General features: G+C 37.6%; 1 protein-coding gene across 5 annotated transcripts in view; it reads left to right on the forward strand.

The window, feature by feature from the left end:
- Nucleotides 1–24286, forward strand: part of znf385c (zinc finger protein 385C) — a 101952-nt gene that overhangs the window by 64776 nt on the left and 12890 nt on the right. For 4 of the 5 annotated variants that reach the window (XM_059554651.1, XM_059554659.1, XM_059554683.1 and 1 more), the window contains 3 exons: nucleotides 10306–10448; nucleotides 15411–15521; nucleotides 20229–20451. In XM_059554651.1, coding sequence (XP_059410634.1) covers nucleotides 10306–10448; nucleotides 15411–15521; nucleotides 20229–20451 — 477 coding nt within the window. The remainder of the gene's footprint in view (nucleotides 1–10305; nucleotides 10449–15410; nucleotides 15522–20228; nucleotides 20452–24286) is intronic. The other variant, XM_059554666.1, reaches the window with a different exon arrangement.

Genomic DNA, 24286 nt, shown 5'->3' on the forward strand with positions numbered 1-24286 from the left:
GGTCCCAGATGTGATGTACAACAAATTTTTTTGAAACCATAGTATGCGCTCATTTCACTTCAGATTTTTGTAGGTTCCTCTGACCTAATCAGAAAGTAATACTGTAGTCAGATATGATTAAAGTTTTACCCTTCTGGTTTACCAGCGTTTATATACACTTATATTTACACTTAAGTTTGTAATGCTAGTAACATGGTTTTACTTAAGAATAATTTGACCCCAAAATTGAGGTTAAACCTGAGGAACTGATGATTAATCAGCACTATGATTGTCATCATAGGGTTGGGTGATATAATGAATATACACAGTGATTTTGCTGGTGCTAATATGTTTGAGAATATCAGGATGATTTAAATGCACTTGAATGATTAAAATGATTAAAAATCACCACCAATATAATTTTACAAATTTATGCAGCTTACATCTAAAAACAAGAAACAAAAGGGTATATAAAAGGTATGTTCCTCCTGTTTCAAGAGAGAGAGAGATCAGAATAGAGGAAGAGAGAAAAGAAAGATAGACAGATAAGAGCTAAATGAGTGTCAGAAGTGTTACGATTTGTGCGGTTCTTCAGTTAACTCACCAAAAGGCTGTTTAGTAAGTCGACATGTCTTCGGTTAGCAGAGGGACCGCGGGGACCATTTATAGCGGCGTGCGCTTGATGTCACGAGGGGGAGGACGGTAAATGAAGTCGCACAGATGTGCTTGTGTAGATTAATGTCTTCATTGAGCTGCCATTATTTGGCATGACGCATGAGGCTTATTTAAAACAATTACAGACCACTGCTGCCAAATTCAGCTCCCAACTCATTTACCAGGCTCTCTGATAAAATGCGAAAGCAGCCTAAAAAGAAACACATTCACACGCAGGAAATAGGGCGAGTGGGAAGGGACATTTCAATGACATTATGTCCTTCAAGAGGTGCTGCATCTATTCAACCGGTAAATAGATATGCCAAAAAGATAAACTGAACACCTGCTTACTAATGAACCACAATGCTGTTCGAGAGATAGATGGAGAGCGACCCAAAACGACGGACACAGATACATAGATATCACTGTGTGACACATTTCCCACCATTTCCGCCGTACATTTGCATTTACATTCACGGTCTCTGTAGATATATTCTTAGCAGAGCACTATAGAGGTTGAATAATGAGATTTTAAAAACACTTTTCATTATCAGGCTGCTGCAGTCTTCCACTGCATTAACATCAGGCGCGTCTAATCTCTCTCGCTAAGTCTGGGGGGGGGGGGGGGGGGGTTATTACATGTATTACATGTTTATTACATGTTTATTACACTTATTACATGTTTAATCATGTAATAAGTGATGTTTATTTTGAGGTCACAGCTAATAAGTGGCTGCTGAGACAGGAAATGACTTCATTTAAACAGGAAATGAACTCAACTAAGCTTTTGTCACTCCACATCACTTCATAAGTGGCTGTGATTGAGCGCTCAGTTTCTATGTGTTGAGGTGTCTGTATTAAAAGAGAGAGAGAAAGACAGACAGACAATGAATGAAGGGGAGTTTCTTTTCATGTACGTATATGAAATTCATTTTATTACAAAATACCGTACCTAATGGCATTTATTTTAACATGGCACTTACTTTGCTGATTTTATCATTTACTGTAACAAAATGCATACATGTTTATGCGTGATTTAAGTATCCACATATGTCTGTATATTTCAAGAATAGTGAATTAAAACAAATTTTTACAGTGTACATTGAAATATTGTGAATATTTGTTTGATTTTTTTTTCTAATTAAAAATTATTGGAAAAAAATATATTATTAAGAATAATAGTAATAATAAAAAAATAGTAATAGATTAAGAATGTTTTTACCATATTATTATCAATATTATTATTATTATTGTTGTTGTTATTCACATTTGGACTCTTAAGCCACCCTTAAAAATTTATGAAATTAAACAGCATTTAAAAAATATAACCATTAATAATTTGAATGTGATTATATTATTATAATTAATAATTAAAACAATTAGTTGAAGAAGAATATTTTACACAATCAGTAGTTCTGATTGATAATGATTCTACTGGTTGTAATAAATTACGTCTCTTCTGATTTCACAGTTTTTAATAGTGCTTTAACAAAAAACTAAAAAACCTATATAGTACAAAAAGAGCAAAACCCTTTTTAAAGAACATTGTCTTATCAGTGTAACAACTACACAGCCTTTGGCAAGATTTTGCTGCCACACACACACACACACACACTCACACACAGTGTGATTGAGATAAGAAAACAGCGTGCGCTCTCCCTCTGCATATATTCACCCTGCAGTCATGACGCTCACAAATAAGAACATACTTCCTCTCTATCTCTCATTGCTTTCCTTGTGTTTTTCCTCATCATCTGCATGGTGCTTTGTTCCATGTGCTGCTGTGGTTTACTGAAGCGTAACAGATGAATGAGTGTGATACTTTGATTTTATATTTATGTCCTGCAATTCCTGCTCTTTATCAATTTGATATTTGTAGTCGTGCACCAAACCTCTCACCCTCCCTTCCTTGAGCCGGACTCTATGGGGGGAAAAAGAAAAAAGGAGTAATTTATCACTGTGCAGCCTTAGGGTGTTTAACACACACACACACACACACACACACATAGAAGCCTTAGGCTTTATTGTTCCTTTGTGGCAGATGGGTTGCCCGCTTTGCACCATTGGTTTTGATGATGCTCTCCCTCTCAGTCTCTCTCTCTCTGGAATGCTCACACTTACACACTTGCACACCTACTGAAGAGCCTTTATTTGACAGTATGGCACGTAAAATGTGTTTTTGGGCCATATGGCCTGCAGTTATTGAAATGGACAATAAGTTAGTAAACTCTCCATAGAGAGTTATTTCCTTTGACGTTTACTTTTTTATGCGCACGCGCGCGCGCGTGTGTGTGTGTGTGAGAGAGAGAGTTATGGGTGTTTTAGAATGATTTTTATTGTTTCTAATTTTGTGTTGATTTTTATTGATTAACAAAAGACATTTCTACGCACAGCTAAAGCTCCTAGTCATGCTCAAACGTTCAGCCTTCTGATCTTATCATTTAATCTCGTCGTTTATTGTCTCCTTTGGGCTGGCCATCACTATTTTCGATTCTGATGCAGTAGCAGTTTGTAAAGGTTACATTAAGAAGTACGTTCACACCGCAGGCGTCACGAACGAATAATATTCACCTGCCTTGTTTAATTCACAAAACAAGCTCTCTGCTGAATTTTGACTGAACGCAGTTGAAGATAAAGCTTGCTGACTTTATGGAAAAACATTATGCTATTCATCTTTGTTTTAAAGTTTAATTTGATGTGGTGACACAACATAGAGTCTGAAGGAAGTGCTTTATAAGATCTTTTGAACTGAAAAAAATACATGTAAAATATATAATCAGTATAGAATAGAAATACATTATAATTGTTTTCTATTGTATAACACAGAATGAAGAAAACATAGTGGATTTTGTGTTTGCTGAATATACCCAAAAGGCACAGAAATGAATTCCATGTATGTCCAGTAAACTGGTTTTTAATGCGGCTGTGCCTGCTGGATCCAAACAGAGAAGATGATGATGAGACGTTATTAAAAGAGGCTCTTATTTTGAATGGCGAACAGGTCATCTTAATGAACAGGAAAGAGGCTCATACAACATTCTTTTTCTCATGCTTTGCACCTCACTTTCTCTCCATGCTTTTGCAAATGTATCAGCTAAATAGATAATATGTAACTGAGAGAATCTCTTGTGTATAATATTGCATATGCAGATTTGAGATATGTCGAATAGAGTTTTGTATTCACAGTCGCTTTGAACATAAATGTTGATCAGTCAAGGTCAAACATTGACTTAGAAATTTGATCCTTGTATCTTTTTTGTGCAAGTGGTCTCAGTAATATTCTTTTTGTAATCAGAATGTGCATAACTGTTTATTCAGCAAGAATTGCTTTAAATTGATCCAAAATGACAATAAAAACATTTATAATGTTTCAAAAGATTTATATTTTAAATAAATTATTTTCTTTTGCAAATGATGCCATTTCTTGTTAATGTTAAATGTAGGGCTTAAAACAACATTAAATGAAATGTTGTTTGGCTAAACATTAAAATATACATTACTATTAAAAATTTTAGTCCAAAAGGTTTTTTTAAGAAATTCATTTTATTTAGTAATTTGCAATGTAAAGACTTTTACATTGTTATATAATAATAAATGCGGTTTGAACATTTTACTTTTCAAATAATCCTGAAAAATGTATCATATTATTATTTCATTTTATTATTATTATTAATAGGAGGATTTCTGTAGGATCATGTGACACTTAAGACTGTAATATTGATGCTAAAAATTCAGGTTTATTATCACAGGAATAAATGACATTTTACAGATTTTACAGAATGTTACGGTTTTACTGTATTTTTGATTAAATAAATGCAGCCTTGTTGACATAAGAGACTTCTTTCAAAAACTAAAAAATCGTACCGCCCCCAAATGTTTAAATTTTACCAAAATAATTTCTGAGAGGTTCTTTAGAGCACACACATATGAAATGTTATTTTGAGACTGGCAGATTTGTACATTCTCACACACACACACACACACACACACAAAAGCACTTCATTAAATTGAGATTTCTGGGTAGATTCAATTCGCCATGAGTGAACACATCATGATGTTTCATTAGCCATTATTATTCACTCACATGTGAGTTTGGACATGCACTCACCAACACACACACACACACACACACACAGCCAGAGACCCCTAACTATTTACTTGATTCCATGTAAGCTGGCAGGTGAACTGCAAAATGAACAGGCACACAAAAAATAACAACAAAGGAGGAGAGGAAGGCAGAAATAAGAGGGACAGAATAGCTCTCTTTTTCACTCTCTGATGCTTAATTTTATCAGATCTTTGCTCATTATGCTCATCATATTACATGTGCATCATCAGCCAATCAGATCTCCTGGTTTTAGAGGTCAGTGTTGGGTGACCTCTGTGTTCTGGAAGGGTCTTCATGCTGCAACTAATTAATTCTGCTTGTTTCTGTCCCTCTCCGACACGCTGCTTCAGCGGAGCCTACAATCATTCCATCATTTCCTCTCTCATTATGTTCTTCATGCACTGTTAAGTCTAATCAAAACCGGCATGCTCGTCCTTTAGGACTGTTTTGTTGAAGGGAACAGAGAGAAGAAGCAATGTAGGGGAGGAAGGACAGAAAGAGGGAAAGAAAGACATGCAGGTCAGAGAGAGGTGGAAGGAAAGAGAAGGAGAGTGAATTGAAGTGATACGGGAGTCCTGATTGTTGTTGCTGAAGGGTTTCGACAGACTGGTGCAGAGAAGAAAGAGAGAGTGAGGATTTGGTTGAAATGTGTTTTTTTGTGCAGCGTTACAGAATGAGAGTGCACATGACTGCAGATTATTTATTTATTTGTTTATTTGGATGCATCAGACAGTCCTGAGGAATGGAGAGACACACACAGGGATGCTTTCTGTCATGTTCCTTCACTGCATCTGAGTGCAGCCAAGTCAATCCCTTGATACCAGCTAACGAGATTCACAACCGCTCGCACTTAATTAACTGTTAAAATCACTTTGTTTCTCTATTTGTATTTCTTCAGCTACAGTATGTTCAGCATTCATCTCTCTTTCAGTATGTATCCCTCTTACATCTCATCTTACTGGTGGTATATGATTTAGTGGTTGACTGATATGAGTGTTTTAGGATGATTAATGGCTGATAAAATGTAAATATATACATGATATATTAAGTCAATGCTTATGTAACAGTTTTCAAAGCAGCAGAGGTTGATTTGAATACTGTTTAATATAAAAAAATTAAATAGTAACAAGGAAATAAATGTCAAACACAAATGTATTTGATTAAAAAAAAAACTGAAAAAAGGTAGTGCTGTAAAAATTGAGATTTTAAATAACTGTTTGTATTTGAATATATCTTCAAATGCATTCCTGTGATGCAAAGCTGATTTTTCAGCATCATTACTCCAGTCTTCAGTGTCACATGATCCTTCAGAAATCATTACTGATTTGGTGCTTCAGACACATTTTCCGTTTATTTTTATCAGTGTTAAAAATTGTGCTGATACATTGTTTTGTGGAATCCGTGATGCATTATTTTTCTTAGATTTTTTGATGAACAGAAAGTTCAAAAGAACAGATTTTATTTGAAATATAAAATTTTTTTGACATTATAAATGCCTTTGTTGTCATTTATCATTGCTGTAAAAAAGTATTCATTTATTTTCATTTTTTAATTAAAATGTATATTTACTTATTAATATTACATACTGTATATCATAATGAGTTTATAATAATAAATATTATAATATTAATTATTTTTTATATATATACTAAATATTCACTTGCCGAGAAGGATAATATCTGAATGGTAATTATTGCCTCATAAACTAATTATCTTAGATGCTATATTTGTCTGCCACTAATATATTTGGTCATTAGTTATTTAGAAAGCCACCAAGATACCCAAGTGTGGTTCTTTATCAAATAGCAAATATCTTGTAACCATCTGTTCACCGCTGAGGAGCCGAACATCAGCAGATCTCTGCACCGTCTGAGCTGGCTTTGCTGGACTGATCAGGCCCGAGCTGAATTTTTGTGTGCTTTAAAGAGCTCCAGTGCAACCTGACACACACACACTGCAGCTAACAGCACAGAATGCAGCTCTCTCTTTGTCACATTCTCTCGCATCACAGACACATACAAATAAGCAAGCACAAATAAAACGAGATATGCATGTGCATACACACAAACACACACACACACACATGCCTGTCACCCTCGGTTTTGTCTCAGGATGGACTCGGGCAGGGTTTTGCTGCCGCAGGGTTTGTTTGTGAGTGTGTGTGACACTGAGCTTAGGTTGTGTGTGTGGTACATGCTGTAGGCTTGTTCATTATGTAAATGAAAGAGGGATGTCGGCAATGCCTTCCAAAAAACACACACACACGTACACACTTTCACATGTAAACATTTTAAAAACACGTGCGGTGGGGTCAAAAAGCCACATTTGAAATTCTGTAAATAAACAAATTTTTCACGTTTTTGAGAAAAGAATAAAAATTAAATAAAAGAGTGTTTTGGTGTAAAAAGAAACAAGCATATTTCATATTTTGCATTATATTTCTTTGACTGTAATTAAAGTACATTTTTGACATTGATAATGTGACTTTGTACAGACAGTCAGATGTTATTGCTTTTATTAAAGCTCAAGCGACCTCTTGAATCATCTCAACTCATGATGGAGAACATGATCTTCAGATCTGATGCAAATATGTGGCGTATATACAGTTCAAGTGCAGGATCCCACTGTATAAAATATCTTGCAAAAGTCTGAAGTCAGTCAGATTTTTTAGAAGAAATTTATACTTTTGTTCTGTTGTTTTGTTTTGTTCTGTTGTTGTATACTTTGTATTACTTTTCTACTTATATGTACATAATGTCCATGAAACAAAAAAATCCACAAAAATATTAAGCAGCACATTGTAAAATCCCCATTGATGTTAATTAGAAATGTTACTTAAGCATCAAATCATCATATCCGAATGATTTCTGAAGGATCATGTGACACCGAAGACTGAAGTAAAGGCTGTTGAAAATGTAGCTTTGTAATAATAAGAATAAATTACATTGTAACATTTTATATATATATATATATATATATATATATAAAATAATATATAAGAAAATAGTTGTTTTAAATTTTAACAGTGATTCACAGTCTTACTGTTTGTACTGTATTTTGATTAAATAAATGCAGCCTTTGAGAGCATAAGATAATTATTTAAAAAACATTACCGACCCCAGACCTTTGAACGGTAGTCTGGGCACAAGCATTTATATTCAAATAGAGGAAGTGAGTGTTAAAACAAAAGAGCAAATGAGGAAGGAATATGTGATGTGACATAGAAACACAGTGAGAGATGCCAGCTGGACTCTGCACTGATTTTGTGGCTATGTTTGAGAGGAAGAGAGAGATGGAGGGAGGGAGGGAGATAGACAGAGAAGCGAGCAGCGGATTCTGCTAATTACAGCGCTCTGGAAATCATAATTACGCCTTTCAAATGTTGTCAGGAAAGAGAGAGGTTGAAAAATCTCGTCTTTCTTTTTGCTCAGTGTTTTGTGGTCCAATACATTCAAACACCAGCATATTGTGGTGGCACCATCTGAATTCAAAGCTTTATCTGTTTGAGGCCAAGAGCATGTGTGTGACGTTCATTGTGTGGATGTGTGTATTTCTGGTTGAATATCGCGTGCGTATAACCACTTGAAAAATAAGTCTGCCTTTTCAGGGCGTGCTGGTCATTTGTTCTGAGCTCCATTGAATTAGATTACACACTGTCACACAGACATTTCTTTGGAACGTGAAAATGTGATGGAATGAGGTTGCATGAGTCTTTACGACTGATTTATCCTCACTATAACACCTCTGAAGTGCTTTGTGCGTAAGTTTGAAGGAAACAGGAAATTAAAGAGAAAGTTTACCCTACAATGGAGATTCTGTCATCATTTACTCGTTCTCACGTTGTTCCAGACCCACTGGACTTTTTATTTTTCTTGAAACAAAAAGGGATGTTAGGCAGGCTTTTTTTCTGTGTGATGACTAGTAGACTGTAGAACTTAGTATCATCTATATTTGAATATAAATGTAAGCAGTTATTCTCTGATAATCTCTATTCTCCTGTGATCATGCACGCATCCAGATTCTGTGTTGTGATCAGTTATGAGGTATCCGAGAAACAATGATATTTGGCTTCAGTGACATCGGACCAGTGTTATTTTAGTATTATTTATAGTATTATGTAATATTATATACGAAGTTCTTTAATATTTTGAATTTATTAAAATTTTTGGTTTAAATTTTAGTGATTTTGTTATGTGCTTTTGTCATTTTTGACATTTCCATGTACCTTTATTTCTATTTGAGTTGAACAGTTTAGTACTTAAACATTTTTTCATTAAAGTTTACTTTAATATATATATATATAAACACACCGATAATGTCCACTGATAATGGACATTATCATTGGGTTTAAATTTTTTACATTTTGGATATTTTTTCACAAAAAATTTTAGGATGGCTTCAAGAGATTTTGAATATAGAGTCACTTGGTCACTATTCACTTTCATTGTATAAAACAAAAGCATGAACATTCTGCAAAACTTTTTTCCTTTTTTGTCCCACTGAAGATGGAAAAATCACACAGATTAGGAAAGACATTAGGCTAAATAGATTACATATTTGACACTTCGTTTGGCACTATATGAATTTTGTGCACTAAGGCCTAATCCTGACAGTTTGACCATATCTCTCTGTATATGTGTGTGTGTGTGTGTGTGTGTGGTGAGGTGCTGGCTGTGTGTTTACTCGCTCTAATAAATTGTCAGGGCTATGATTAATGTTGCACTTCTGTGAGTTGAAAGCATCAGTACTCTCTTTCACACACACACACACACACACACACACACCCACACACTGAAATGTGACAGTTTGACATAGAATTAAATGACTGATATCAGGCCTCCATGGAGTGTGTGTGTGTGTGTGTGTGCACTACACTGATTGATCTTTGTGGTAGGGTAAGTATCTATACGCTCCTAGATTTCAGATTCAGCCAACTGGAAAATGAGAAACCTCTACATCCCTGCTCCATTAGAAACATGATATCCCTGTAGACACACTCACACACACCCCATTAAAAATCTCATATCCCATGATGTCCATTTTACTGAGTGAGACACAGCCAATGTGGTCCAGTCCACACCCGATCAGTTGGACTTTTGTGTAAAGTACATATATTCATTTTAATTATATATATATATATATATATTGTAACCTACGGTCTTATTGCTGAGAAGAAAAGGTCAACTAGCCATTGAGGATTGACTACATTTGTAGAGAGTGTTATTTGTAGGGTTAGGCCAGGTTGGGCCACATTTTGCAGTGTCCCCACACAATTTTAAATTGTGATTTCCAGGCCTGAAAAGTTATATAATTTGATTTAAATAAAAATGACATGAAGTCGGTAGTGAATATACTTATATTGAGTATATATATATTGAGGCTGATTGATTTAAAAAAAATGCAATATTAACAATTAATTCTGAATAGATAGAACAATAATTGTAATCAGAGTAGTCAATGTTTTGTGTGTGTGTGAGTGTGTGTGAGTGTGTGTCTCCTGTCCTAGGCCTGAACTGTGGTGATTTTCTCTTAAATGTGTTGGTTGTTGTTGTTGTTCTTCTCAGGTACGGCTGCTCAGGGGAGCCCCCTGCTGGCCTCATTACCAGTGCAGGGTCGCCCGCTGCAGACCCCTCTGGACCTGAAACACTTCCTGCCCTTCCGGCTCAGTGGCTCCTCCCCCCTCAACCTGTTCCCAAACTTCAACACTGTGAGTTCATCACCACTCTTGGTTCTATTTCCTACACCTCACCTTCCCAAATGTGTCATCATTTAAAGTTAACTCAGAACATTTTAAAGGCATCTCGCTGGGTCCCAAATGTCAGCTCTAAATGTCAGGAACGATTCAGCAGACTGCAGGGTATTTTTAAAAGTGCAGAATGTTTACAAAAAGTGCAACTAAACAGAGGTGTATTGTGTTAGATAGTAATCTTAGATTTAAGACTCGAGCAGCGGCTCTGATTAGGATCTAGATTTCGTTTCAGTTTTGGAGGCAGTGTGTGTGTAACAGGGTTCTCTTTATTCTGATATCTGCATTCTGGACACACTCACACACACACACACACACACACACACACACACACACACTCCATGGGTTATATTCGTGAATAAGTGATAAGGTTGGGAGCAGGCTTCACTATGTTTTTTCAGATTTTCAGAGTGCTGGCCTTATATAACACATATGAAACAAAGTAAAGAGGCCGCACTATGCATATAAAACGTTTATTTTGCACAAAGAAGGCACACGCCGAAACGCGTTTGTGCAAAATAAACGTTTTATATGCATAGTGCGGCCTCTTTACTTTGTTTTATATTCGTGAATACAATGTTGGTCGACTAAAAATAATATATCTTAGACACCAAGGTCATATATGCACTGTTAATATATAGTCAGGTGCTGGTTCTCCTTTTGATCAGATCAGTGTGTGTGTGTGTGTGTGTGTGTGTGTGTGTGTGTGTGTACTACAGTGATAAATGCACCAGTCTCAATAGCTGTCAGTGACCTCTCTCCTGTCTTATCCTCCTCTGCTTTCCTTTGCTTTCCTTACTGCTCCTCTCCTCTTATCTTCTGTTCTCTTTAATACTGCTTTAGTATGCTTATGTCTTCTCTGTTCTTCTTGTCTCTGCTCTTCGAGTCTCCTCTGCTTTTGTTTTTCTCTTTAATACTGCTTTTGTCTTACTTTTTCTTCTCTGTTGTGTCATGGCATCTCTTTACAGCTGCTTTGTCTCACTTCATCTCATCTCATGTTAGCTATGTTTTCATTTATTTTTTGTGTAGTTTGGGATATCACAAAAAAACGCTGGATGGAAATGCCAAGATGCGCATAAATTCTAAAAACATAGATGTATTAAAATGTATGCCCTCAACTAAGTAGGATAAACTTCTTATCCGGTAAGAACTACGAAAAACACATTAACTATGATGGAAACACTTTAACCAAATAAATTCCTTAAAGGGTTACTCCACCCCAAAATGAAAATTTAGTCATTAATCACTTACCCCCATGTCGTTTCATACACGTAAAGGCTACATTCGTCTTCGGAACACAATTTAATATATTTTGAATGAAAACCAAGAGGCTTGTGACTGTCCCATAGACTGCCAAGTAAATAACACTCTCAAGGTCCAGAAAAGTATGAAAAGCATTGTCAGAATAGTCCATCTGCCATCAGTGGTTCAAAAGTAATGTTATGAAGATACTTTTTTGTACACAAATAAACCAAAAATAATTACTTTATTCAACAATTTGTCTCTTCTTTGTCTCTCCGCATCACCGTAGCACCATTTTGGAGAATATGAGCTGAACGCAGGCAGCTTAAGCTCGTCTGTGTCAGCTGCGCCACAAGGATGACCTGTTTTCTTTCAGATCAAAGCGAAAATATACGAAGAAAACGTATACTTAGGACGCAGCTGACACAGAAGAACGGAACGTTATGGTTGAACTACTGATGGCAGATGGAGTATTCTGACGATGCTTTTCATACTTTTCTAGACCTTGACAGAGTATTTTACTTGGTAGACTGTGGGACAGTCACAAGCCTTCCGGTTTTCATCCAAAATATTTTAAATTGACCATATGCACGGAGCGCTATTTACAACTTCCAGATAAGATAAGCCAGCTCGTAATCTTCCGGTGAAGTTAATTTTATACGTGATATACATGGGTAGAAACTCTCACAGAAACCCCTCCTGCCTAATTCTTATCAGAAACTGAGAAACAAAACAATTGTAACACCGTATCACTGTATTGCAACAACATTATTTTGTGTATTTGGTGTAATGCAATGTGTTTATGCAGTTTAAGGTTCAAAAAACACTATTTTCCACATAATGTACATTATTGTTGCTCCTTTATGCCGTGCCTTTCTGAAATGAGACAATTTTAAAAAGCTCATCGGTCTGAAAGTGAGGTTGTAACGATTGGGTAAGAAGTTTGGAGGAAGTAAGTGAGAGTTTTTTAATATTTAATGAAACAACACAAACAATAAACACGAAGACAGGTGATACTGGGAATCTTGACGGGAAGTGCGAAGTCCAGGAAGAGGCAGAGCTCAAAGGTGATCTGAGGTGCGATGGTGCGTTGGCAGCAGGAAAGTGAGACACAGGAACTGCGGGGGAAGAGCCGTGAAAGTGAGTGATGACGTCCGGGGATGAGATGGAGTGGACGGGGTTCCAGAGACAGGACAATCCAACGACGAGAATCACAAACACAAGAACGGCAGAACATGAGAAACACTGAGAATGACTAACAACGCTCTGACAAACACAAGACGCCAGACAGGGCAATATATAGGGAAGGGTAATGAGTGCAGCTGGTGATAATGAACAATTAGCGGAGACGCCCACATGAAACAATCAGTGCTGACGCAAAACACACACAACTCCACCCACATAGTGCAAAGCCCGAGATCACGGTTTACCAACCGTGACAGAGGTGTGCTCGGATTGGCCAGCTATCCAGTGCGTTGTGATTGGCCGAATACCTTAAGCGTGTGACAGAAATTTTATGCCCCATAACATCTGTGATGGCGTCTCCCAGTGTGACAAGACAAAACCAATAAAACCTGTTACAAACAAGGAATTAGTTACATCCAGTGGTGACATAATTACAGATTATAATGACTAATGATTATAAAACTAATGTTTTTATGCGTTGCGTTGCATATTGTGCCGCTTAAACATATAGCCATGTCTAAATTTGTGATCAGAGAAATTACTAACAACAAGCGCTACTCTACACTGCTCAAAACTCACGTTTGAACCATCAGTGCCAAATTCTTTAAATATAAAAAAAAATTACTTACAGGCAGTGAGTCAGAAGCGCCAGACTGTCCTTGCGAAGTTGGAACTGCCCCACTTTATAGAAACAGCCTTTGAGCACAGACCCACTGTAGGTTAGTCTGCAAGTTCAGGAAACAGTTCTCCATGAAATGCATCACACAGTGTCACACACTGCAGGCTTGAGTGAGGAAAAGCCAGCGGACTTGAGAAGGGTGTTGCCGGCGGATTCGGCATAGGACATGTGACAACCTTGGGTTGGACTCCGATCGACCATGGTGAAAGCTCCGGCAATCCACAGTGCGAAGTTGATGTATTTCCTCAGCGACCAGCACAGATCAGCTCTAGGCATGACCGGAAATCATCCTCTTTTGGAAGGCCAAACAAAGTAGTTTCACTTTCACAATGAAACACACAGCATCTCCACAACATGGAGGTGGTGACAAAAAATGTCTTTAAATGAGGCATTTTGGTGGGCATGGACGAGTCTTAACTTTTATAAAGAATATTTCTTTGGATTTGAGACTTTAGTCTTTGCAACTTTACAGATCTTCATGCACCAAGAGCTTGTAACACTGCAAAGAGGTAGGAAAAACTGAAATAGCATCATATGATCAAAAAAGACATGTGACTTTGCAATGGGACAGAAGGAAACTTGAACAACCAATGGACCGATCTCATTACACAGCATCTGAAATGCTAGTTTTGACATAATATGCTTGAGCAAAGTCTCGTCAAAGTGCTTTGTTATAAGCAGACTCCGAAAATAAGATAACATGACCATGAGTGCGTCTGCGCACTCTAAAGCGTGTAATATATTGTATACAAAAATGATTATATACAGTACCAACTGCAGAATATAAAATTTTTCTTCGTGATGTTTAGCAAAAGTGTATCCGGAAGTGATGATTTTGTTCTCTTCAACTCACTGAAGGGAAACTGTGCTTTATTCGCAAATGTTTTATGCGGTATTCCAATTTTGCGCATAAGTTTAATTCGTATCTTTGGATGGAAACATAGCTATTGTCTCCCTATTGATTCAATACTTTTCATTTCATCATGTGTCATATCTTGTTTCGTCTTCTAATGGTTTTGTCTTCTCTCCTCATTGTCTTCTCTTCCTAGTTTGTATTGCTTCATCTCATCCCATCTGTTCATTTCTCTTTTTTGCCACTTCTCTGAAATGTATACTTCTTTGCTTCTTGTCTAATAATTTCATCTCTTATTGCTTCTTTTCTAGACCCTTTATCTTGGCTCATCTTATCTCATCTCTTCTTGCCTCATTTCTTCTTCTTGTCTTTCGTCTCTTCTTGTCTCTTCTCTGCTTGTTTCTTCTCATTTCTTCTTGTTTCATCTCTTCTTTGGTTTTCACTGCTCTTTCTCGTCTCATCTTATTTCTCATCTTTTTGTTGCATCTTTTAACTCTGCTTATCATATCTCCTCTCTTCTCTCATCACTTTTCTATGGTGTCATCATCTCTCGTCTTATTTCATCTGATCATCTCCTTCATTCCTGCATTAATATCATGCTCCACCATCTCCTGACCCTTTCCAGTACTCAGAGTCAACAATAGGCGGCTTCATCAGACACATACACTCACTGACACACACATTGACCTGGCAGCGTCCCAGCCAGTCAGGGATGACTGCGGAGGAACAAGAACATTCTTGAGGCTCTAAAACAAATAGACGTGCGACCAGCTGCAGAGTCATTGTGATGTGGTGTGTGTGTTCCCATGGCGAGGGGTGTCAAGGGAAAGTCTCTCGGCCCCAGGCATCAGGTTTAGGGTTGCCGCTGGAATGGAAGGAATGTGTTTGAATGAGCAGATAGTGAGACTGTTGATACTTTTTTTCTTCAGTTCATTTTAACTTCATTTTCTCAACCCTCCCTCAGATGGACCCGGTGCAGAAGGCTGTGATAAACCATACGTTTGGTGTTCCTCAGTCCCTGAAGAAAAAACAGGTCATCTCATGCAATATCTGCCACCTGCGCTTCAACTCCACGGTTAGTGTGTAGTGTGTGTGTGTTTTACCCTCCACATTTGTGATGACGGACATTGAACATCTTTCTTTCTTTCTTTCTTTCTTTTGTTTTCTCACTTTGTCTTTGATAATGTGAAATTATCAGTCCCTTTAACATCTGTCTCTCTCTCTCTCTCTCTCTCACACACACACACACACACACACGTTTAACTAGTTAAATGGTACTTCCCATTTACTTCAATTTTATTGTTATAATTACTGCATACTTACTGTAACCCAATACCTATTAAGCAATATAAGGCACTATATTGAATACAGTATAGCACAGCCTCTCATTGCTTACATAAAATTGGTGCTACATAAAATAAAGGACAGACATTTTCATAAAAATATTTTATTGAAATATGTTCACCACAAAATGAAAATTCTGTCATTAATTGTACTTCTATGTCATACCCAACCCATATGCTGTTTTTTCCATTGAGCCGAAATAATTTTTCTTCATACAATGATTTTGCAAACATTTCATGGTGGTCATGGCTGTTAAGCACCAAATAGCACTGTAAAAGTGGTTCATATGACTCTATGACTATATTTATGACTATTTTGAATCATATGTTAGCTTTGTGAGAAAAACTGACCACAATGTAGGTCGCTGAAAATGTTCCCCTCTGCTGCAGCTCATTCACATTTAGCTGTAACACACAAGACACCTTTACTGGATATCATGATGTGTACCAATGAAATTTCCCAGTGAGGTTCAGGAATTTAACTACCTAAAATTCAGCCTGTTCCTCAATCAAAGCTATTATATTAGTTAGGAAGACTTGAAATACAATATGTCATAAGAACTACTTTCATGGAAACTTAACAGTTAAAATCACCTCATCCCTTTTTTGTTTTTATTTATGGCAAATAAAGGATTCATACAGGTTAAGAGTACCGCTTTTTATGTATGTTTATTATATGTAAATAACTTGATCCAGGCAGCTTTAACTGTCTTTGTTGTTCCTGGCAAGTCCAGTGCTGCGTTGGACAGCATGTTTGAGTGGAGAGAAGATCCTTGCAGCTGAGATGATGTGCATTAAAAATGAAAGCATGCTTATGTCCATTGTCATGCTGCTTATGTTGTCATAAAGAGTTATGTTCCACTCACTTTTAGTGTCTGTCAGCCTCTGGGTGACACTTGATCAGTTTCAATGCAGTTTGCAAGACTTTTGATGACTGTATTTTCATTTTTGGGGGTACTGTCCTGTCACTCCATTGCTTCTGTTTTTTCACGTGTACTGTATATATATATATATAGAGAGAGAGAGAGAGAGAGAGAGAGGGATTGTTTCTTCAGACTTTTTTCTGCTATTTTGTCCCTCATTCACACACAATATAGTACAGCCCCAGTGGGTACAAAATTATAACTGGTGTCATGAAAATGAAACTATGCACCTAATCATGGTTATCTGTATGTTTCTGAAAGCTGTGGAAAAACGATTGAAAAGTACGTCATTTGTAGGTCTGCTGTTGTTTTCACTGCTGTTAAAGGCATTTTTAGCCCAGATATATTCTGAGAGAGAAACCCAACAGAGTTTGCTCAGTTAGACGTCTGAAAGCCCATCAATTGCTCATTAGTTTCCCACTGCTTGTGGTTCTCCATACAACACTCTTTCTCTCCGTCTGTCTCTCTGTCTTTTTGTTTTTATGTTAGCCTGTCGGTCTGTTTCCTCTTGTCTCATTTTACTCTCTCTATTCTGTCATTCTCTTATTAGCTAGTAGAATTATTAAATAGCTGGTTGAAACTGTGTGTTTGTGTATAGTGAAAGATTATTACATTTTCACAATAAAAAAATAAGAATAATAATGCAATTCCAGAAAAAACAGCTTTTATTTGAAATAGAAATCTTTTGTGACAGGTGAGGTGAAGTGAATATCTCTTCATCGTGGCACCTGTTAGTGGTGGCATATATTAGGCAGCAATGAACATTTGGTCAGAAAAAATGGCCAAGCGTAAGGATTTGAGCGTGTTTGACAAGGGCCATGTCTAAACCGACTGGGTCAGAGCATCTCCAGAACTGCAGCTCTTGTGGGGTGTTCCTGGTCTGTGAGGCAGTGTGATGCTTTGGTGCAATGTTCTGCTGGACAAACTTTGGGTCCTGCCATCCATGTGGATGTTACTTTGACCACCACCTACCTAAGCATTGTTGCAGACCATGCGCCCTCTTTCATGGAAACAGTATTTCCCTGGTGGCTGTGGGATAATGCATCCTGCCACAAAGGAAAAATGGTCCAGGAATGGTTTGAGGAGCACACCAACAAGTTTTAGGTGTTGACTTGAGCTCCAAATTGCCCAGATCTCAATCTAATCAAGCATCTGTTGGATGTGCTGAACAAACAAGTCTGAACCATGGAGGCTCCACTCACCACTTACAGGACTTAAAGGATCTGCTGCTAACAACTTGGTGCCAGATACCACAGCACACCTTCAGGGGTCTAGTGGAGTCCCTGCCTCGACGGCTCGGGCTGTTTTGGCAGCGAAGAGGGGACCAACACAATATTAGGAAGGTGGTCATAATGTTATGTTTGATCGGTGTATGTATATATATGCACACATAGTTTTGTGTGTGTGTGAGCAGGAGTGTGTGTGAACATCCTTCCTCCTCATCTGTTCAGAGCAGACAGTGTTGTCAACTCTGTCCCCGGATGAGGGTCATCTGCTAAGTACTTAAGAGGATTTGAGCGGGTTGATTACTCCCTCTGGGCCCACAGACTTATTTCTGCACTGATATTAGCCCAAGATTTGCTTGATGGACTGGATGTTAGCTTTGATTTGCAAGTTGAAAAACTTTAACCAACTGTCATTCCATTTGCAATTTAAAATGCTATTTCTATGCTTTTTAATCAGTGTTAGTGTCATTTTCAAATAAATTTCAGTTTTTAAAATGACTTCGGTATGCAATAAGGGATTCACAGCTCAGCATGTCAACAGCTCATGTTCGTTTGCACATGCTGAATTATAACCGCACAGAAATCTGGATTATGGCTCTAGATCAGGGGTTGGCAACCTACGGCACGCGTGCCAACAGTGGCACGCAGAGGGATAATCGCTGGCACGCAAGCAATAAGGAAAACTGTATAATGACGAACAGTTTGATGTAATAACTTCTCATAGTCACACAGCCTGTTAGGAGCTACAAATACTATTAAAGTGTGAGAATTAACTTGCATGGATGCACGTGCAAACACTGCACATACTAGGTGCTTCAGATCAAAGCCTCGGCCTAACAGCACTCGTCAATGTCAAAATGACTGAGATGGCCAATCAGATCAAAGTAGGCGGGGTTTACTGTTCACAGAAGCAGAGCGCGAAGTGTCAGTTTAACGTTAAAGAGAGTGAGGTAAGATGAAGCTGCAAATCAATTAACATTAGTCAACTTTTAATAATACGTTTTACCATAGAAATGTTAAATGACCTAAAGCTATATCCAGTGATGAAATTTTTTTTCTGAAATATGGCCATTTTGAGAGAGAGAAAGAAAGTGGTGGGGGGGGGGGGGTAAATTGTCTCTCTCGGCAGACAATGAAGCGATTTTGCCCCTTTGTTGTTGAGAAATATGATGTAGCGATTCAGTATCGATTAATAAAAGTAGCGTGACAACACTCTGAATGCTACTTTTTGCACAGCACGATCTCAGATCTCTGTGTGCGAGTGGTGTGTGTTGTGTGTGTGTCTGTGTGTGCACGTTCATCAATTAAAGCAGTGCATTAACGTTGATTAAACGTTAAAAAAACTTTTTTTATCGTATAATAAAAAATTGTGTATTTACCGTTTAAATACAGAATTATATCGGGGTGTGTGTGTGGGGGGGGGGGGGGGGGGGCTGTGTTGGCACAGTGGTTAACCATAAAAATAAAAAATGGCACGTCATGCCGAAAAGGTTGCTGATCCCTGCTCTAGATGATTGCTGGAGTCTAGAAACATTTATGTTTTTGGCTTGAAGAGGTGTTATATTATGTTTATTATCTTTAAATATATCACAATGCCAATCACTATCTCTCACACTCACACACTACATTTATCAACAGTGGATTATAAAGTGTTTAAGTTAACATATGCAATTGTAATTTGGGCCCTCTGCTGGACATTTACTCTTATCACCTTAATGCAGACTGTCCATACTCCTTAATGCAGTCCATACACCTTAATGCAGACTGTCCATAGACTGTCCATGTGTGTGTGTGTGTGTGTGTGTGTGTGTGTGTTTGTGCGTAGTCACTGAAACATATATGCACGTTTCTGTGCATATGCATCTGTTGTCATGTAAACTATGAGTCAAGAATTTTGACCCACATACTAATGATTATATTTTTTCCAGATTTCAGAATAATTGTAAAGAACCCAAAATTATGAAATAACATGAAATTGCAATGTTTGTAACAATTTTATGACCAAATAACAGTTGAAGTTTGACAAAAATCAAAAATTGGCCTCAATAGCAATTCTGCACAGCCTGGATTCTCTCCAACTTTGTGAGGTTCAATCCCGGGATGCTTTTAAGATCTCATGTATGCTGGGTACTTCATTAAATATACAAATACATTTTAGAGTTGTTAGGACATTGAAATGTATTGGGGGGAAACAGGATCTTGCTAAACTTCACATGAAATCTCATGACTGGTGTGAATGTCTGGATGTTTCTGTAAACGTATTCCTTTCACTCTTTCTGTCTTTCTCTAGAATCAGGCTGAAGCTCATTATAAAGGCCATAAACATGCTCGTAAGCTGAAGGCATTAGAGGCTCAGAAGAACAAACAGCAGAGACGACAACTCGACAACGCACATCACAACCGGGACAGAGAGAAGGACCGAGAGAGGGCAAGGGAGAGAGACAGCAACAGAGTGAAAACGAGCGCTCCAGATCCACTTCCTGCCCTGCTGGATGACACCGCCATGGAGGAAAGTAAGTGAACTCACTAGCCGCGAAAGTGGGCGTTTTTGTTACTGCATGAAACATGCCCTGATGCGATTAAAAAACAAAGTGCATCTGCAACATATTTAACTTCTGTAGTCTGACATCTCTCAGAGTGTGTCGAGAATATTCAGCTTCAAATATTGTATTATGACTGTGAGCACACGGGCAATATTACTCTTTAAAAACAACTTGATAACATTAAATACAAAAAGTGAAAATCTGGGCCAGAAATACAAGTGTTAGTTTGTGACTGCCTGAAGAATGTCTGGAAAAAATAAACACAACTTTTTGTTATGATCATGTCTTTTTTTACTTTTGTCATTTTATTTTAATTAGCTTTTTAGAAGAATCTTTGCATTTAGCTTGTCCGTAGCAGGGGCGTAGCCAGAATTTTATTTTTGGGGGGTCCCATCTTAAAATGAGGGGGCAACTCATTATATACACACACACACACACATACATACATACATGCATATACACATACACATGTATACACATACATACATATAGGCTATTATATAAATATACACTATATCTCTTAACACCTATAAATAAAAACAGCTTAACACCTGTTCACATTTAAAACAGCATATTTACTTCACCATTTCAGCAGAACAGTCATAACAGCCCACAACATAGCTCGGTGATTATTACCTTTTACATGAGTCTAACATTACGTCGTAGAATCTATGAGGGCAATTATTAAATGATGTCATCATACTCAGTGCAGAAAATCCACCAATTTACGTTCGAAAAACAGCAGAATATATACAGCATAAGCAAATATATATACCGCATAAAATCAACATTTTTACTTCACTGTTTCAGCAGCATACAAAATTGCTAAGCGGCTATAATTCAAACCATGGGATTACCTTTTACATGACAAGGCGGAGTCTACGGAGGCGATTATTATTGAACTATAATCAAGCCATGTAAACTCACTATACCATTTTGGGGAAAAGCAACGATTCTTTCCGGCAAACTCAGTGTAAGTAACTGGTTGTGAATGCGGTTCATCAATTGTAGATAAATCATTGGGCATTATGCTGATCTGGGTCGTGGAAGTCTTGGCTACACTCCTGTGATGAAATAGGCGTTTCTGTGTCCTCCTGAGAAGCCTCAGGTGCCACTTCACTCGCTGTCGCAGAGCTGTTTTGAAAAAGCGTAATATTGTACTTTGCGTGACAGCTGCCATTGTCACCGAATATTAATGAACTCTCAAGTGAAGATGATGCCGTCAGTTACGCACAACACGTGACATAGGCTAATCAAATCAAGTTTGAAAACAGCCGCATTTTACCGTGCAGCATTTTGATTGGTCAATCTATCAATCAGACTGACAAATCAACATTTTCTTATTTTACTTATTTTATTTTAAAGAGTAACTAAACCCTAAACCAACTTTTTTTAGTTAATGATCTATAAGAATGGGGCTTTATTAGTGCTGTTCATTGATTCGAGTAACTTTTTTGACATTTGAGTATAAAGTGTTTTAATTCTATAATATAAGGTGTAAAAACGTCTGAGTGCTGCCCTCTTCAGGTTGAACGGTGGCTACTACAGTTGATTTTTCCTATTGGATGTTGCGGTGGCAAGTGACGTAAGCAGTTTCCAGCTCACCACGCCCATCAAAATCACTGTAGTGAGTCAGGAGCTGGAATTGCGAGTATTGGTAACGACCAGGATAGACTAATATAGCATCTATTTAGCATAGCAATTATATAGTTATTTAGATCTTCAAGTTAGCGTAGATTTATCTGTATTTAGTACAGTGGTCAGGATGGTACGGAGGTGTGTTGCTGGTTGTGACAGCACTGCTGGACTGCATAGTTTACCAGCAGACTTTAAAATTAAGCGCCAGTGGTTGCATGCACTTGGCTTGGAAGACCGCAAGTTCCCGCCTAGAGCTCGAGTGTGCAAACTGCGTTTTACACGGGATTGCTCCTCCAACGCAATGGAGGTGGAAATGGGCTTCTCCACACAGCTCGCGATGAAAAGCGACGCGGTGCGGGAGTTAAGACCGCAGTTTGAGCCAGCGGCTCGAATTGATATGAACAGACACCTCGACACCCTCCACTTCAGGTGAAAGTGGGGGAGAAAAGTCCTCTACTTCAAATGATCGCTCTGTTGCAAAGCTACTTGCGTCATTACAGTCACTCTCCATTTTAGCGTCTCTGACAGCAGCTGTCAATCAATCCGTCATTGCGAATCTCAGGATCACGCCGCACTCGCTCAGCCCCGCCCTCGGTTCGTCTCCGCTGTGATCTGCCCACTTTTCAGCATTTTTCAAATATTGTCAGTGGGTGGAGTCAGGCTCTGAGCAGGGGTTTAGTTACACTTTAAGCAATCAGAAATCTGAGGGGGCCGGACATGTAAATGAGGGGGCCAAGGCCCACCCAGGCCCCCTCGTGGCTACGCCACTGGTCCGTAGTTGCTTCAGCCTTGCTCTTCTGATCTGTCCTGTATATTAAGGGGATTTCATTTCGTCTTGTTACGGGGAAGTTCTGTGACACAGAGAGCAGAACAACAAGCCGACAGAGAGCTTTGAGCCATCCCTCTCCAATAATCTCTACTTTTTCATCCCTTTTAAACTCTTTCTATCTTCTCCTCTGCCCAAACTCTATAGAATATGATTTTAAAGGCAACCCGAATATGGGTCAGAAACTTCTGCTATAAGACCTTGAGTACGACGAAAAAAAAAAAAACAGGCGAAAGAGAGAATGAGAGACGGACAGAGAGAAAGAGAGAGAGAGAGAGAGAGAGACAGAGAGAGACAGAGAGCACAAATGAAAGTGGAAGGATAAGGCAAAAAGATAGAGAGCAAGAACACCAAGCTCATCAGATCACATTTTAATATTCGGCCCCATTCATGGTGACACAACGGTGAGAGGGAGCATACAATCAGAAGCAAAGAAAAAGAGAGATTAGACAAGAGAGAACAAAGAGAGCGAGAGAGAGTATGAAAGAACTACAGAGATGGAGAATGAGAAGATTAGCTCTTGAAATTTTGTCTCAAAGCTTTTGTGTTTGGATTAGCTCTCATGCACATGCCAACACATTCTTCATACCAGCTATTTGACAAAAATGTACTTGCTGGTGGCTTCCGGAAAACATCTAATAGGTCCTATTAGGATGATATTTGGGTTCACCTGACCCCAAACTGAGCAGTTTTTATGGTGTATATGCATTGTTGTGTTGAAAAACTGCTAGTTTCTTTTTAGTTGGACTACTCTTAACTTGACACTGCATTAGATGCTTTTGGAGCGACACTTTTAGCATGCTAGTTAACCCTATTATTTCATATGTACATTTGTTGTGTGGCTTCTACATCATTAACAGTACTTTCTTTTTACTTATTTTTTTATAATTTGCTATATGTTTTCTGCCCCTGGTGGATCATTTATGCTCTTGAGGATTCAGAAAAATATTAATGTCAATTAATGTCAAATATTATTTTCAAAATGTGCAACTTGTAAAGCATCAACTGATTATATATTTTATGTATACTTGTGTGTATGTATATATGTATTTTGTTATATATATATATTTAACATTATTTATACATTTGTAATTTATATAAAAAAGATAGTTTGTAACAAACAAAATAATATTTTACTAAGATGATTTTAGACTGAAAACCAATATTTCTTTGTTATATTATCTATTATTTATTTATATATTATCTATTCATTTGTTTATATATTTTTTTCTTTATATGTTATATATATGTAATGTATATATTAACAAATGTAAACATTTTTGTTGATATGTTTGTTATAAAATGTTAAGATAATATATTTAAATATAATATAAAATAATA

This window comes from Carassius carassius, chromosome 1, assembly GCF_963082965.1.
Source record: "Carassius carassius chromosome 1, fCarCar2.1, whole genome shotgun sequence".
NCBI classification, from domain to species: domain Eukaryota; kingdom Metazoa; phylum Chordata; class Actinopteri; order Cypriniformes; family Cyprinidae; genus Carassius; species Carassius carassius.